This window comes from Neopelma chrysocephalum, unplaced genomic scaffold, assembly GCF_003984885.1.
Source record: "Neopelma chrysocephalum unplaced genomic scaffold, ASM398488v2 Primary Assembly neopelma1_23, whole genome shotgun sequence".
Taxonomy (NCBI): Eukaryota; Metazoa; Chordata; class Aves; order Passeriformes; family Pipridae; genus Neopelma; species Neopelma chrysocephalum.
In genome coordinates, this window is record NW_020897691.1 from 17108105 (window position 1) to 17125239 (window position 17135).

The following is a 17135-nucleotide window of genomic DNA, read 5'->3' on the forward strand; positions in this document are numbered from 1 at the left end:
GCAAGTAAGAAAACTGTTTATTAGTCATGAGGAAAGAAGTTGTGGTGTTTTTCATGACCTGAAAAGCAGTTCCATTTTCTGGGTGGTACTCCAACAAGCTTCCTTGCAGACCTTACAACATCTGTTCTAATGGGCTGAGAAAGAGTAATGTTCAGGAGGAATTTTTTTTTTCATTTTCTGAAATAATTTCCATTAAAGACTCAAAATCAGCATATTCTCTCAGAGTTTGTATCATTTCATCTAGTATTTCTTCTCCTAGCATGAAAGACTCAACATGATGCACTGATTTGCTTATTCTATGGTCCGTAATCCGGTCCTGTGGAAAGTTGTATGTTCTGATCTTTTCTGATCTTCCTTTAGTCCCAATCTATTGAACAAGAAGAATGAGTTTATCATCATCTTTTTATAAAAATTATGAAATATTGATTAAGCATCTGAAGTGAAAGGTTTCTTTTCCTCTCATGATTATCTAAAATTTGTTGTAGTTACATACGACTCAGATCACTTCAGTGGCTGCAGTAATTGTTCTCAAACATATAAAAGAACAATTTTACTCCATCTTTTTCTAATACTATTCTGGTTCTTCATGCTGCAATCAAACGTGCAGTTTGTTTCACTGGATCTCTAGAATTTACGTACTAGTGAAATTTTAAGTTTGGTTAATATATAACCTCTACTGCTGAAGTAAAATGTAATTTTGTTGTCCAGAGAAGTTGTGGACTCCACAACTTTTTGTTTTTCAGGGAAGTCTAGTGGAAGGTGTTCCCTTTAAAATCCCTTCCAACCCAAACCATTCTATGGTTCTATGATTTTTTTTTTTCCTCATGTAAGTCCCTCCTGGGCTCCTGTTCCCCTATATTTCCATTACTACTTGCAGTTCAACACAGAGGTTACCCTAAGAACATATGCTTGTACAGAATTATATTGTTACTAAACAAAACTTACCTGAATCTTTCGAACACTGTTTCTCTTTTTAGTTTCTTCTTCTAGTTTGGCATTGTATAGTTTAGCATATAGCATTTGCATAGCTTTCTCTTTGTTTCTAATTTGAGATCTTTCTTGCTGACATTCAGACACGATTCCTGTCAAAAATATCATGACATTTAGCACTTAAGAGTAATACATACTAAAATAGTTTTGCAGTTTCTAGCAGACTTTTATTATGTTACATTAAACTGTTTCTTTCTTCCATATGTATTTTGGACTGGAAATATAGAAGTCCAGACTTACTAATGTCTAATAATACATTTTGGGAGAGAAGTGCAGGTTGAATTGTACAGGTGTTTTAAGCCATATGACAAGAAATTTAATGCCACATGTTGGACAACAGGTGGATAATAAAATAAAAGATATGTGATGTGATCTGACTTACAGAAGACATCTTGAATACTTGTAATTTTTGGCCACAGTTCCAGGAAATGTAAGATTTAAGGAGCAGTAAAATACATGAGATAATGAGTGTATCAAATATGATCAGAATATAAAAAAGTGGGCACTATTTTATGAACAGCAACAACAAAAAGCGTGTTTTCTCATCCCAAAACATATAATTCAAGACAAGAAATGAACAGCTCAAGAAAGGAGTAGGGAGAAGAAATACAGGAAGAAAACAGCACAAGCTAAATTGTTATTTGGATCTATTTTAAGTAACTCTGGTAATATTAAAGTATGTTTTATAAGAATACATAGTACTACTTTATGAAAGACTTATTTATAAACAACCTGTTGGATTGCAGTGAAGATTTAAACAATATTTAGGATGAGAGAAATAGAAGTAACAGGACAATTGTAAGGGAAGTGAGATCAGAGAAATGAAGAAGAGAATGGTGGAACAGGAAAAAGTGAAGAGATAAGGTGAGATATAAATCCCCCTATTAGCAATATATAACCATGAAAAAATTTGCAATACACTTTAAGATTTCTATAACATACCCTAATATCAGCAAAAACTAAGATCAACTGCTGGTTTTAGTTTGTTGTGTTTTTATCCAAATATGCAGGCAATCCAAAGCTTTTTCAATTTGGAGTATCTTTTGTCACGATAGTGATATATAGAATTTTATCCTCTCTACTGTTTATCTTCTACTTTATTAAGGTGATGCAACAAATGCAGAATGGATCAATGTCTTAAACAAATACAAAGAGATCAGTGGCAAAAATCTGGATACGTGAAGATAAAGAGCACTTGGGATTACCCTGAGGCTGTAAAGCCTGAGTAATGTTTGTAGTAGAGAAGAGGAAAAGTTAAAATGCCATGAAGTCAAGGTAGCTGTTGAGGATTGCTCAAAGGGAAGTAAAAGGGTTAGGAATGGCAATAAAAAAAATATATGATAGCTAAAATAAGGTAGCATTTGAGGGTGTACCATATCCCTCCTATGTTTCCTAACCTGAGCCAGAGGGATGGGCCTCCTAATTATGTGTGTCATCTATAGGAAAGGAGCCAGCAGACAAATGGAAGCTGGCATCCTGAATAGACTCTGCAATTAAAAGCAACATTTTAATATGGAAATAGAGCAAACTCTCTTTTGGAGACTAGTCAAGAAATGGCAAATCATCAGATTTCAACCTACTCCATTTTTCAGTGTCATTTTCATTATTTGAAAGCTTAAATATAACTTTTTGACAGAAATTGATCTGGGTGCTTGTAGAGTATAATGTTTAGTGGCAAATGGATAGCTTAGCTACTGAAGCCAGTAGTCCTTACTATTAAAAACTGGAGTGAGCAGAGGATGATGCATTTAGAGTACTATGAACAGACATGAAAACTATATGAAAACTCTGCTCTGCTGTTGTTCAGGTTTCAAAATACAACTATTGTTTCAAAAGAAATTCTGACAACAGTTTTGCAATGTAGATCTTGTAGTAAGGAAAAAATGAAGCACCTGTTGGAATATGAACTATCCTTACAGCACTATCTGTGGTATTGACATGCTGGCCTCCAGCTCCACTAGCTCGCTTTGTTTCTATCCGTAGATCTTTTGGATTAATTTGCAGCCTCGTCTGTCATGAGATACCAAAAAAAAGAAAAACAAAAAAAGAACATATTTATATTGTTTATTTCCATACAGGTATCAAATATGCACAGTCAGTTTATTTTATAAGGCACATTCATGTAAGATCAAACTTTTTAAAGATTATGAATGGTAGCTCACATCCACGTGTAAACATATTAACAAATCTTCATAGTCGGACTGGACTTCCAACAAAATGGAACCCAGGAAATCAGACAAATAGTAGCTTAACATATAACTATCCCTTAGCATTCATTTTCCCCTCTTCTGAGAGCCCTGCACCCTCTTTTTCCAGCAGAGTTAACCAATACTTGAACTTGATACCAGACGGTTTTTAGATAAAATGGAAGATATTCCCTTTTCTGGTTCTGGAATGAAGCAGTAGGCTCTGTGAGAAAGGAGCGAGATAACTTCAAGAGAGTACAGAAAAGAGTAACATCTTTGACAATCTGCTAGTTCAACATGAAACAAAGATCAAAACAAAGCTTTATTTCTCAGCCAGTTGCTTTTAACCAAGCAAATATATTGAGACTTAACCCATACACTCTGGAAGGGGCAAGTGAGGACAGTACAAAAATGGAAAAGAGGAAGTGCTAAAAGAAGTATCTGGGAGCCCTGTAAAATAAGTCAGTCTTAAGTTACTTTGTAGAAAATGTAGTTTTCCACAACACATGCAAGACAGAGTAACAGTGAATTTTCGAGTTATAGTTAAGTGAACTGTCAGTGACTTTCTTGAGATCAGGATTACAAGGAAAGACGGAAATTCTTTATTTCACCCCGTGATAAAAAATAAAAATAAACAAATAAATATGACCTAGTTTAAAATTAAGAAGAAAAAAAAGTCATTAAGTGAGAATAGAAAGAGAGACAAAAACACTCAGGTATCAAACATTGCTTGTGGTAAAGTCTGTTATACTAAAATATAAATATTACCTTAGTGGGTTGGGGTAATATTGCAACAGTCATTGTGCTGGTATGAATGCGTCCTTGTTTTTCTGTCTTTGGTACCCGCTGAACACGATGTACTCCTCCTTCAAATTTCATGTATTTGTAAGCCTCGAGACCTGCTATACTGGCTACTGCATGTCTTAGGCCACCTTAAATACAGAAGAAACACAACTGTAGATCCATAAGAACTGCTGGTGCTATGCTGTTATACTTCAAACAGTGTCTTTAGACATCGTTGTCATTTGTTTCTTAAAATTATGAATTTATCATTTAAACACTTAGGCAGTATTATACCTGCAAGACAAATCTTAAAGCCACACATGCATACTCACACACTATCTCAAGTAAAGGACTGTCAGATTCTTTTTATAGAGTCCAATTTAATTTTTTACATACATAAAGAGTGCCTAAGATCAATGTACATACATGTATACATACAATCATAAAACACAACAGAACTCTAACACCAGTAGCAAGTTTACATAAAGATCAAATTTTCAAAGCTGCTTTTAGAAACATCAATTTTTTTATTGTTAGTTCAGAACCTATCATTCAATGGGAAAAAAAGAACCAGCTCCTTATAACTGAATGATGAGTATTATTCATACTCTTCTTATTATCCATTCTCCTCTATGCATCCTACCCATGTGTCTTCACTTTTTTATTTCATTTTAATCTTTTGCTTCCTTGGAGCGAGCAGAACACCAATTCCTGCACCTCTTACCAATACATCCAGCAAAACTTGACATCAATGTACTACAAGCACCGAACAGCTTGGAACTTGGAAGTAAAGACTAATGCAATCATGGTTTCATGACAGAAAGAGTTTATTGCTCTACTAGTTTATGACATTCTTGCTCTTGCCTGTTTGCTTGTGTGCAGTATAAATGAAGGATCAGAGAAGTGATGGCACTATAAATGAATACAATTTTTCACTCATTTTGGTTTCTAATGCAGCTCAATTCCCAAATCCCATTCTCAGTACAGTGGATGGTGTGCCAAGGGAATGACTGAAGAAGAGATAGGTGGCCTTGAAAGAGTATTGCTGTTTAAGTCTTGCAACGTGAAACCACAGGGACAAGATAGAAGCTTTTTAAAAAAGGAAAATAAAGACAACATAGAATCTGAAACTGCCCAGCAGAGCAGCAAAAAGTCAGCAGCCAGAACACAGGCCAGTTCTTTCATCTCCATGGACAAGGTGTGCAAATGTTTTTACTCTAGAGAAATTTAACATTCCCTCCCAACTTTACTAAAATAAATTTCCTTTTACAGTCATGTTTGTTGAAAATAGCCTAAACTGCCTCTTCCTTTCTATTCCAAGTAATTTTTGTTCTTCTGATTTTTAAAATTTTTCTCCTACTTGTATAAAATCATATCACTTTGATTCAAATACACTGTTCAACATACCTAGTGCTTCAGTGATGTAATTTATAGCCACTATCTACTATCAATTCTGTAAGAGGAGTCTGTCATGTTTAGAATAAATCTCACGATAAAGCATGTAGTTAACTGATGAGAGAGCATGTAGTTTAACAAATACGATCTTTTAAAATCTTTAGTTTAGATCAGGAAGTTTAATTTCAACAAGTAGTGTGAAATCTTCCTACTTCTATGCAAACACTATTTGAATAAATGAAAGATTTCTTCTTTACTCTAAGAGAATCTTATGTAACCTAAAATAATGAATGTAGTTAAGTAATAAATCTTACTTACTCCTTTATATATGAAAGCAAGTACTAAAAAGACCACATGATATCTCTAGATTTGAGGGAGAAGCCAGTTTATGTCAGGAGTAAAAATAATGTGACTGTCCACAAGGTTACAGCACCGCTGACAAGTATTAATTATGTGATAAAGTGTTCATTGCAAAAGCTAACTTACTGTCTTTTCTCTCTCGCTTCTCCTGGCATTAATATTCATACCATGGGTATAGTCAGTCTGTTGAGCTGCGCCCATGTCTGTGACATGTTCAGGAGAGTTTTAGTTTGTAGTAGTAACAGTGTGCCTGTGGCACTGCAGTGCTTAGCATAAGATGACCAAGAAACTGGTTCAAATGACAGGTATTTAGGTCATACTGCTTTGAATCAACCATTACCAACATGGGTTTAATATGAAACGCAGCCAAACCTAATAAAATTTCAACAAACCCTTTACCCTGGCAGACATGTTGTAGGCCTGTCAAATATAGTTAGCTCTTGCTAACTATGTGCTTGCCCCTTTCATATGTGCCACTCTATCCTGAAATCTGATCTGCATAGAACAAGGGTGTTTGTACTCATTTTTTAATGGGGCATCTTATACCCAGATTGAGACAAAGTCCCACATCTGTGTCTCTGCCTGTCACTACAGAGTGAGAGGCAGTGGATAAATAATGACATGTGGGTTTGTTCTCTAATGTGTGCACTAAATTTTCAATGTGCTACTTTTGCAGAGTGGCATCCCTTGGAGTACATCAATAAAGTAACTTAAGAGTAGACTGAAACCAATTTTTAACTGCAGTTTTATTTAGCATTCAACTCATTCACACATGCTCACATTCAGATTTCAGTCAAATTCAAGAGCTCTCAGAAATGAGGGAATTTGACATTTTAAGTGTAAGACCTTGCTCTTGCTAACGTGATTGATAAAAATGCAGCGAGGACAGGGTGAAACAGCCTAGTGCCACCAGCATTCTTAGCTCCACTCAGCACAGCACAGACAATTTGAAACTGAGGGTTCAAACTTGCCTTTCATTGGTAGTGCCATGCATAGTGCCCCTATTTCCCAATCTATTTCTAGCATCTGTTTTGATAATATATGGTCACGCAAGACCAAAAAATACACAAGAGGCTGACAAAAGCTAGGGCTGTCTTTATTTTTCCCAAAATTTACATCCTACTTTCCTAGACAATAATTTCAGTGCACAGGTAAGCTCTCAGCAAAACAGCAGATTTTAAAATAAATATAGCCATTAAAAACCTAGCCCTTTAAAAGAGGAAATACAGGTAGATATATACTAGGTTAATATATCACTTCAATTTCCCATTTAAGGCATTAATGAGAACGCCTATGAGGTCATAGGCTCTTTGTCCAAGGACTTTCATCAAAAGTCCTTTCTCTTCCAACCATAGGACTCTGCAAGCTGAGTCAGACCTGACTTAAAACTATCCCATAACAGGGCTTTTAAGCCAAATCAGTGAACTGATCCAATTAGCACTGGGGCCTCAAAATTGCTAGAGCTGAGAGAGAAGAAACATACAGCTGGCTAGAAGGTGAGACAGCCCTTGCTTAAGCTGACTGTGAAACTGTGCTCTGAAGGTGAAGCGTATGTGACTGCTGGGCTTTACCTGATCCAAGTCTTGCCTCAGTGAAAAGGGCAACACTCCTCTCCCCATTACACACGATAAAAAGAGGCCCAGACCTTTTCCTCTTTCTGTTTACACCCATCTAACCTGTACAATGTTTATTCCATTTACTTTCAAAAAAGAAATTAAACAGATTCCTGTTGGCTTTGAAGGCTGAACTGGCTCTGCTCCTGGCAAAGCATTTGTCTGGTCATAAATGGGGATGAATGTGACTTTGCTCTTTCAGCAACAAGATGTACTGTAATATGAAGCTTCTTGTCCCTACCTCCACTTGAACTGAGCAAACAGTTTACTTGGCAAATGACTTCTTGACAATACAAAAAGTTTATTAATAGTAACAAAGATAGATAATAGACAATACCGAATTCACATGTCATAAAATTGAAAAAAGTGTATTATTTGAATTGTCAGCAGTCACTCTAAAAGGGGATGCTGATGCTGTGAAAACCCGAGTTCATGTTCATCAACTTGAAATAAGACACCTGCTAAGAACTCTAAAGAAAGTTATTTGGACATTTTACAGACATAACATTTTTTAAAATCAATTCAAATAAAGATTTTAAGAAACCAGAAGTGTAAGTGAAATCCATAGTATATAGACATGGGTATAGACAAGGGCTTCCCTTTTTCTGAAGTGTGAATACAGACAACAAATCAATCCTAAACCTAGATTTTCAAGTTGTCAGTTTGTGACATCCAACTGCATTTCTTCCATGGAGCCCAATTTTTGATCCTTCTTTAGGGTACAGAAGGACCTTCATTAGAAGGGGAAAGTAGCTCACTGACATGAGAAGCTCAACTGGGAGAGTTGTGAATATTTATTTGCTGTGAATTTCTACACTGTTGAAACAGAAAGGTTCAAGATACTTGAAAATATCACTGAGTCCAAAATACGGTGTAAGTAAACAGAAGAAGTGTTAAAAGATGCTTCACATTTCTCAAAGCTTGGTAAAAACCTCTCTGCAATTATATTAAGTGTTGACTGAAAAAATATTAGAGTTTTTCTGACAGATTGCATATCCTAACGTCCTAGCTTTTCTCATTTCTCAAAGTTTCACAAAAAAAAAATTGGTGAAAGTATGACTAGAGGTGAAGTTTCACAACCAATCCGAGCTAGGAGCAGTAAGCTGCACAAGTGCCCATCTACTGATCCACACCCACTAGGACATATGCATTACCTCCACAGCAATATCTGAATAAGCAAAATGTGCTAACTTTACTAATGACACCATGGATAACTAAGGCTGTAGATCTGTTAACACAGTCAGACTTAACAAATCTATCCTGAGAAATGCAGCTAGCAATCTGTCAATCAAAACCCAAAAGCCCTGCCATGGCCGGCCATGTTTTGGATTGCAGTTTCATGGTGGGCTTAAGCTTGCTGAACCTCTTGCTGCTGGAAGAGGGTCCTGTTTTCTCACTGCCACCACCAGCAGCCACACACCTTTGCCTCCAGCACCTCTGTGAACATCTCTTCTCTTGTGCCAATTATCTGAAAACCAATTGATTTTTTTGTGTGTGTGCAATTTTTCAAGTGGACTGACCTGGTGATGAGACTCTACAAAGATGCACAATCACAAGTGCCAATGCAAAGCAGTCAGCAACAATGCAGAGATAGCAAGATGATCTTTGTGAAACAACTTTACACACTATCTGGATTAAGCTAAAATTAACTATTTTGCCACTGCCTCAGTTTGTTGTGTAAAACTACCAATCCCATCTCTTCAAAGGCATTGTTCCTAAACCAAATTCACAGCTCATCAGCACCAGAAGATCCAGTTTTTCCACCTCCTTGCATTCAGTCCCACGTTGCTGCTTATCCTAATTAGCTCCCAGGCTCATGAGAACTGGCTTAACACATTGACAAGGCAAAAAAAAAATAACCCAGTCATAAAAAGAAAAGTCTTTGCCAGTTTAAGTGAAAGGACATCAAAACAGACAGAAAAAAAATAGGTGGGACTGCTCAGACAGGCAGGGATGCAATAAGGAAAAAGGTAGAAAGGAGGAACATCTTTTACTGGCATCAAGCTGTAAGCTGATTACCTGTGAAATTTTAGTTGAAGACTTTAAAAAATGATTTGATCTCTTATCTCTCCTCTCAAAGCCTCAACAATTCTCCCACTTTGCTCATTTGAAATTTATTTCAAATAAATTCATGATGTTTTAGATGAAACTTTAAAAATTGTTTTAATAAAACTGATTCCTCTCTGCCAATCCATAATAATAAATAGACTTTCAAACTGCCACCAAACTGACCTATAAGCACTAAAACATTAACTAAGTAAAGAGCGTATCCAAATAAAAAGCATATACAACCTGTATTTCTAAAAAATAAAAAAATAAAGCTAAAACAACATCATCACTTTCTGAATTTCCTTCTGCTGAGCACCTGTCTTTCAGTATTCTCAAAATGTAGAAGTGAAACTACTGAAAGACAAGTTTTCTTTTTGGCACTTTTGTATTTTAATAGTACTTCTGAAATGGAATTTCATTCTCAAATACAGAAGCTGAGGAAAATTGTACTCAGATATTCAAACAATCTTCCACTTCTAAAATTAAGATAGTGCAAATTAGCTTCCTGTAGTTAGGAAATTAAAATGTCATATGAATGAGTGTTTTAACTTCTATTAGGAAGTTACAGTATTTTCATTACTGACCTATTTCACTGGGGAAGTATTCTAATACTTCAAATTTCCATTTTTTATAGGCAGCATATCGTTGATACATATCAAATATCTCCGAAGTGAACAGCATGGCTTCCTGCCCTCCAACTCCAGCAGTTACTTCCATGACCAGATCACTTTCATCTGTTTCTTCTGAAGGAATCAAAAGCAACACTATCTGTAAATACAAAAACACTCAGCTAAGACTCCTCTCTGACACTATCCACAACTGAGACAGTACAAAACACCAAGACAAGTCTGCAACTGACCTAGGCTGTGTTCTCTGCACTGACCCCTGGGTTGCCCTGAGGATGGACTTCTCATGCCTCCTGTAGTGAGGAAGCAGCAGCCAGCAAGAGGTGAGTGGAGGTGATGCTGCATTGCAGGATGGCTCCCTGTGTCTGTTTACAGTTACAGGAGCTACACTGGTCTCTCTCAGGACCCACAAAACTTCACAGAAGTTTCCACCCATTAGGAAAACTGCGAGGACATTTGGACACTGCAGGATTCACGCCACTTCTTGCAAGACAACTGAACATCTCCCTTCCCATCAGATTTCCTTTTAACCCCATCTCAACTGAAGAGCTAAAAAGGTATGGATGTTCAGAAGACAGTCCTTCAACAACAACTCAAATGTATTATTCATTTATTTATTTAAAAAGGAAGAGCCTGATCTGCAGAAGAAAGATACACCAGAAGTAAAAAACCATATCCCAATTTTGCATGCTGGATCAAAACTCTGGCTGATTTGCAAATTCCTTTCAATCATCTTCCTGTATTAGCATTAGGTGATGTTTCTTTCTACAGATAATTATTTCTTTTGGCAAAATCATAAATATTTACAAAAATATTTATAAAGTGACTGTTGTATTGCTGTCAGAGGAATAAAGAATGTGACCACACCAGCTTCCACTTCACCAGTAACATTAAATTAAATAGATTTTTATTGTAAAGATCATGATCTTTTTTTTCAAATAACACAGATACTCTGTAAAACCTATATAACATAGCAACTAAAGTAGTTACATAGTATTAAAATATTTTTTTCCAAAACCACTAGTATGCCTGATACTATGTAAGTTTCGTTTCCAAGGGATAAAGAGCTGGACATCCATAACAGTATATCCAGACAAGACAAACTATAGAACCAACTTAAAAAGATACATTGATTAAAACATTTTCAGGTATAAATAGGCACTTGCTTACAGCCTGTTTCTGTAGCATCTCCTTTTTTCATTTTCATTAGATAACAGACACTACTTGAGTATAACTAGCAAGGAGGGGAGGAAAGGAGTTTATCATATACATACTGATGAGAATCATAGAATGGTTTGGGTTGGAAGAGACCTTAAATATCACCTAGTTCCAATGTTCCTAAGAAGACAATTTGGCCTTGTTAATTTAAGAATGACAAGGAAACAAGAGGCTTTATAAGGGGATCTCACCTGTTGTTTTAGTTCAGCTATCTCTTCTTCACAGGAGGTAATTTCCATTTCTGCAAGCTTCCGTAAATCTTCATTCTCATCTGGAATATTTGAGTATGGTTAACCCTCAGACTTATATAAGTGCCAGTCTGAGAAAACCTTCTGAAAAATAACCACATGAAGAACTTACTCTACAAAAAAAACCCCAAACCCAAAACCAACCTACCACAAACCTTGTCCCTCTTCCCCAACACACTAAACCTGCCAGAAAATCAAATTAATACTATCATCTGTAATGAAGGTACACAGTACATATTAAGTGTGTTCTAATCCTGTGCAGGTATAAGACATGGGAAAAATCTGAAACTCTAAAAAACAAAACAAAAAAATCCAACCTAACCAAAAAAAAAAAAAAAAAAAAGAAAAATTGCTGTGCCAGTGGTCAAACAGTGGCATAGGTTGCCCAGATTGGTTTTAAGTTTCCATCCTTTAAGATACTCAAACCCCAACTAGGTGAAACCCTGAGCAACCTGCTGTGGGTGATCCTGCTGAGCAGAAGGGTAGACCTGGCGATCTCCAAAGGTCCCTTCTCACCTCAGCCATTCTGTGACCCTAAGAAATTACTTCCTGTTTTTCAGTATGACAGGAACTTTAAGGATTTAAAGAGTACAGCAGCCCCACAATTGGCACTCTTTGTTAAAAGGACTATTATCCCTATAATTGCATGCAAAAATCTGACGACTGCAGTAGTAATTTCAAGTATTTTATATCTCTCAACTTATTCCAGAACAGCTGCAAAATTTCTAAAACGTCACTAAAAACAAAGTTATGGGAGAGCTCTTGCATAATAAGAGGAACTTGTAATTTTGAAGCATCACTTGATTGGTCAAGACTAATGCTTTTCAATTAAGACTTCTTTTTCTGTGCTACAGTTTCAATATGTTAAAGTGTTTTTCTTTGTCAATATCAAACTTCAAACAAAGGGGGGAAAAAGAATAATTAAAAAAAAAATCAACATTTTAAGCAGCCTCTGATAGCTCAAAAAGGGAGAAAATGGTACATACAATGAAAAATGGGGAGCTGGGGCTAGACTTTTTTCTGTGTACAGCAAACTTTTAAATGTGCTCAGGAGCAGTCTTGCACTAGAGCCACACCTTTTCAGCACTGTGACTGTAAATAGTCACTAGCTCAACTATAAATGAAACTTTTTTACTTTATATTTTAGGTTTAATATTGGTGAATTAACTCCTCCATCACTTCTGTAAGAAGGAAATTAAAAAGATAATAATGCATAAACTGGTTTAAACAACAAGCATGCTTTATCTACAGCTGGCTAAGAGCATGCATGGCTGACTATCTGACTAACTGTCACTCTTTGAACATGGAAACTTGATTATCTCCATCTACATTTCTTTACCATAACTACTGACTGATCAAGGGCTAGTCATTAAGGCCAACAGAAGGAAGGATAAGAATTAAGGAATTAAAAATCTGTTAAGAGTCAAACCAGTTGTTGATAACACAATTAAGAAATAATCTACCAATTAATAGCAGTTGCATACTTTAAGATGAAGATATAATACAAGCTTTAAAATCAGTTTAAAATAATATAAACAAATATTTGCAATTATTAACTGCAGAAGTGCTCAAAGTTACTGACTAAGCCTTTGTGATCTCTTCACTTTGCTGAAATTCTAAGCCTGGCTTTGACAACGCTGGCTTTTTCAGCAAGTTCTGAAAGGAGAAAAAAATCTTCCATTCCATTTCATTAAGTTAGCTTGGGTCAATTATTAGTTCGCTCAAAGGAAACATTTCTCATTTTCAAACTGAGGTGTAAGAGAATGAATAGTAAAAATACCAAAAAGGAGCTACTGTTTTCAGACAGTGTTTGCCACCTTCATTAGTCAGAACAGCCACCTACAGTTAGCACTTTTGATTAATCGGTATTTAGTAGTAAGTATTAAATGTTCTAGGGAATATTTCACAATCTAACGAATGTTTACTGACCTTAAAGTACTCCTTTTCTGCATTTTTGTTTTCTAACTGCTATCAAAAGGAAGTTTGATTCTGGGTAAAAAAATATTATTTGGCAGCACTAAAACTGCGCAGCTACTGACACAATACAAAGTCAAAGCACGTGTGGAGGCAGCACAAACAGATGCTGATGTCTATGACTGTAAATGGAGACAGGAAGGCAGGCTGGGCGGTCTCGGCAGCAAGAGAAAAAGGGATTAAAAAAACCTTTAAAAGTTTTCTATCCCCGATTAATTATCTTTACTTTAGTTGGTCAGAGCACGGTGCTAGTAACACCAAGGTTGTGGGTTTGATTCCTGTATGGAACATTCACTTAAGAGCTGGACTCGATGATCCTCGTGGGTCCCTTCAACTCAGAATATTCTGTGATTCTATGAAAACACGCTGCTCCTCTTCTAGTATCAGCAGCTCCTACGCCGGCGGATGTGTTTTCTCCACTCGCCCGTACCCTTGATCTCTGTTCAGGTGGTTTCTCTACTTCCGGAAGGCCCGAGGAGACCGCGCCGGACCCCCAGTGACAGGTGTGTCACACCCTCCCCCCACCCCCCCACCGAGGTGACACGTGTGGCGCGTCCCCCGTACGCGCAGTCCCCGCCGCGCCAGGTGCGCGGCGCCGCCTCCTTGGGGCTGCTCCGCCAATCGCGCCCGCACATGCAAATGTCCCCGCGGCCCGCGCGTCTCGCACCTTGCCGCGCCAGCTCGCGCGTGTCGCGCAGCTCGCGCTCCTTGTCGCGCAGCCGCCGCACTCTCGCCGCCAGCTGCGGCGCCGCCCCGCCCGCGCCCTGCGTCCGCGCCTCCAGCAGCCGGCGCAAGGACGGGGCAGCGAACAGCTCGTCCAGGCCGGGCCGGGCGCTCAGCCTGCGGCACGGCTGGGGTGGACATCTCCCCGCTGCGCTGCTCCTGGCCGGCGCTGCCTGGAGGCTCCGAGGGGGCAGCGCGGCGGCCCGGCAGCCCTGCGCCGCGCGGAGAGCTCGCGAGAGCAGCCGCATGTCCGGCTGAGGCGGGACCACGAGCACCCTCCCTTCTCCGGGGCGTCACTGCCGTGCCGGAGACACCCGAACGCGCTCGGCCACCTCCCTTCCGGGTTTCCAGAAGCTGCCGAAGGCGCTCGGTTCTGGCTTCGGGCGTGGTCGGGGATTATCGGGGCTGCGCTGGCGGAAACGGCCGAAGGCGTTCGGCTCCCTGCGGCGCGCGGGGCTCCGCCCCGGGGCTGAGAGTGCCCTGATTGGCCAACGCTGTCAGGGCGTGGGGGGGGGGGGGGGGGGGGGGGGGGGGCGGGGGGGGGGGGGGCGAGGGGGTCCTGAGCGCCCCCTGCGGGCCCCGGAGGGAACACCGAGGTGGGTTTTTGGTCACTGACAAAAGCTGGGCTCCTTGGTGAGAGCTGTGAGGGTGTTGAGCGTTTTAATGCGGCGCTTTAGTGCAACCTGCAAGGCTGCATAGGTGAAAGGGGGACGTTGGAGCTGTGGCTTTGGATATTCGAGTTACTCTTACAGACCTTCTCCTATCCCTTCAGGAGAAGTTTTCAGAATTAAAGTACTCTGAGGAGGAACATGCAAATGCTTGTGGAAGGATGCCTCCACGGTGAAAGCAGGTGCAAAATTAAGCACTTGGAGGAATTTTTAGAGGAAGAAAAAAAAGACAATTCAAAGTGCCTTCGCATCAGAAATTAGTGATGAGACTAAAAGACAACCTGTTCACAAAATAGAGATCTGAGCACAGTCTCTTATGTCAAAGTTTTAAATAGGAAGGCAGTGAGGATGCAGTTATTTAGTAACTCTGATGTAATGGATGCTGTGGGATGATCTGGACAAATTCTTTCTGATATGCAGATTGAGTGGCATAGTAACCTTGTTTTAGATAACATCATTAATGAGATTCTTGGCTAAACTCGAAACAGTTTGGAGAATATACTTTATTATAAAAATGTGCAACTATCCATAAAACTTTATTAGGCAGTATTTTATATTACAATCATTAGAGGCATCAGAGTTGTGTCCTTACCTTTCTTCTCTCCTTGTTCATGTCTTAATAGAACTAGGTAATCATACCTTACAACTGAATTACACTGATGGAATAACTGCAACTTCCATATGATACATAGTAAATTGTTATTCTCATGAATGTAACATCAAAAGCAAGAGTAATGCTTGCACACCTAAGTAGTTTTGGTAGTCAGAAATGAAAACTTGGAAGTTTTTGTTCCATGATGGAAATCCAAGGGCAGTACAGCCAACATGAGAATTTGTTATTCAGAATATTAAACATTTAAATGAATGATTGGATAAAAATATTTTCCTATGAGTGTAAATGCACCGTTTTGGACAAGGTTTATTGGCAAAATACACTGTAACAATAGTTTATAAGTAAAAATCACAGTCGAAGACCTTTGTGGAGAATGTAGCCTGTGTGACTAGTCTGGTGCTGATAAACGACATTGCTTATGAAATCTCACCCACTGAAAGATTCCCTTGCACCCACTGCTGCCTGGCCATGAAGCTCCTTGAAGCCTTCTTTCAGAAGGGTAAAGGAAAAATGACCAAATTTGTGCATTTAATAAACCAAATATTTTAGTGATCTGCAACAGTGAATCATAGGATAGAATCATAGAAAAGATTGGGTTGGAAAAGACCTCCGAGATCATAAAGTCCAACCCTTCATCCAACACTGCCGTGGTTACTAGACCATGGCACTAAGTGCCACATCCAGTCTTGTCTTAAAAACCTGGCAAATCCACCACCTCCCTGGGCAGCCCATTCCAAGGTCAGATTACTCTCTCTGTAAAACTTTTCTTCGTAATATCCAACCTAAGCCTCCCCTGGCATAGTTTAACACCATGCCCTCTTGTCCTACTGCTGGTTGCCTGGGAGAAGAGACCGACCCCCACCTGGCTATAACCTCCTTTCAGGTAGTGGTAGAGAGTGATGAGGTCTCCTCTAAGCCTCCTCCAGGCTGAACAACCCCAGCTCCCTCAGCCTCTCCTCATAGCACTCGTGCTTGAGTCCCTTCACCAGCCTCGTTGCTCTTCTCTGGAACTGCTCCAGCACCTCAATATCCTTCCTGAACTGAGGGGCCCAGAACTGGACACAGTACTCAAGGAGTGGCCTCACCAGTGCTGAGTACAGGGGAAGAATCACTTCCCTGGTCCTGCTGGCCACACTGTTCCTCATACAGACCAGGATGCTATTGGCCTTCTTGTTCACCTGGGCACACTGCTGGCTCATGTTCAGCTTCCTGTCAATCCAAACTTCCAGGTCCCTTTCTGCCTGGCTGCTCTCCAGCCACTCTGTCCCCAGACTGTAGCACTGTATGGGGTTGTTGTGGCCAAAGTGCAGGACCTGGCACTTGGCCTTTTTGAACCTCATCCCATTGGAATCAGACCATCTCTTCAGCTTGTCCAGGTCTCTCTGAAGAGCCATTCTGCCTTCCAGCAGAGCAACACTCCCCTCCAGATGACAGTTTTACTACTGTGTGAACCCTGCTTGTGAACAGAAGTATGGAAAACTCAGGAAATTTAGAGTAATGGGGGATTTAATGTAAAGCTTTTGAAAAGAAAAAAAGGTAGTGTGAGTCAATCATTGATGATCAGCCTTTGAACTGTATCCCTGTTTTAAACTGGAAGGATGGATTTCCACAGTGTGAGTTCACGGACAAAGGAAGGGGCAAAATCTGGATTTTGGTGTAATGTTAAATAATATGCAGACAATGTTTCTG

General features: G+C 39.2%; 1 protein-coding gene across 1 annotated transcript; it reads right to left on the reverse strand.

Moving 5' to 3' along the window:
• Nucleotide 1: 1 nt before the first annotated feature.
• MTRF1L (mitochondrial translational release factor 1 like) lies at nucleotides 2-14489 on the reverse strand. Its single transcript, XM_027688588.1, has 7 exons — nucleotides 14110-14489; nucleotides 11412-11491; nucleotides 9961-10144; nucleotides 3945-4108; nucleotides 2883-3000; nucleotides 946-1082; nucleotides 2-367 (listed from the first exon to the last, which is right to left on the reverse strand). The coding sequence occupies exons 1-7, from the start codon at nucleotides 14411-14413 to the stop codon at nucleotides 152-154; spliced, it is 1203 nt and encodes a 400-aa protein (XP_027544389.1). The 5' UTR covers nucleotides 14414-14489; the 3' UTR covers nucleotides 2-151.
• Between the last annotated feature and the right edge of the window lie 2646 nt (nucleotides 14490-17135).

What these genes read in the sequence shown, in the direction of transcription:
- MTRF1L (XM_027688588.1), bottom strand. Translation starts at nt 14,413, where the DNA reads ATGCGGCTGCTCTCGCGAGCTCTCCGCGCGGCGCAGGGCTGCCGGGCC. An exon ending in GCGCGAGCTGGCGCGGCAAG is followed by an intron (nt 11,492 to 14,109) that starts GTGCGAGACGCG and finishes CAAATATTCCAG; the next exon opens with ATGAGAATGAAGATTTACGG. An exon ending in GATAGTTCATATTCCAACAG is followed by an intron (nt 1,083 to 2,882) that starts GTGCTTCATTTT and finishes TATTTTTGACAG; the next exon opens with GAATCGTGTCTGAATGTCAG.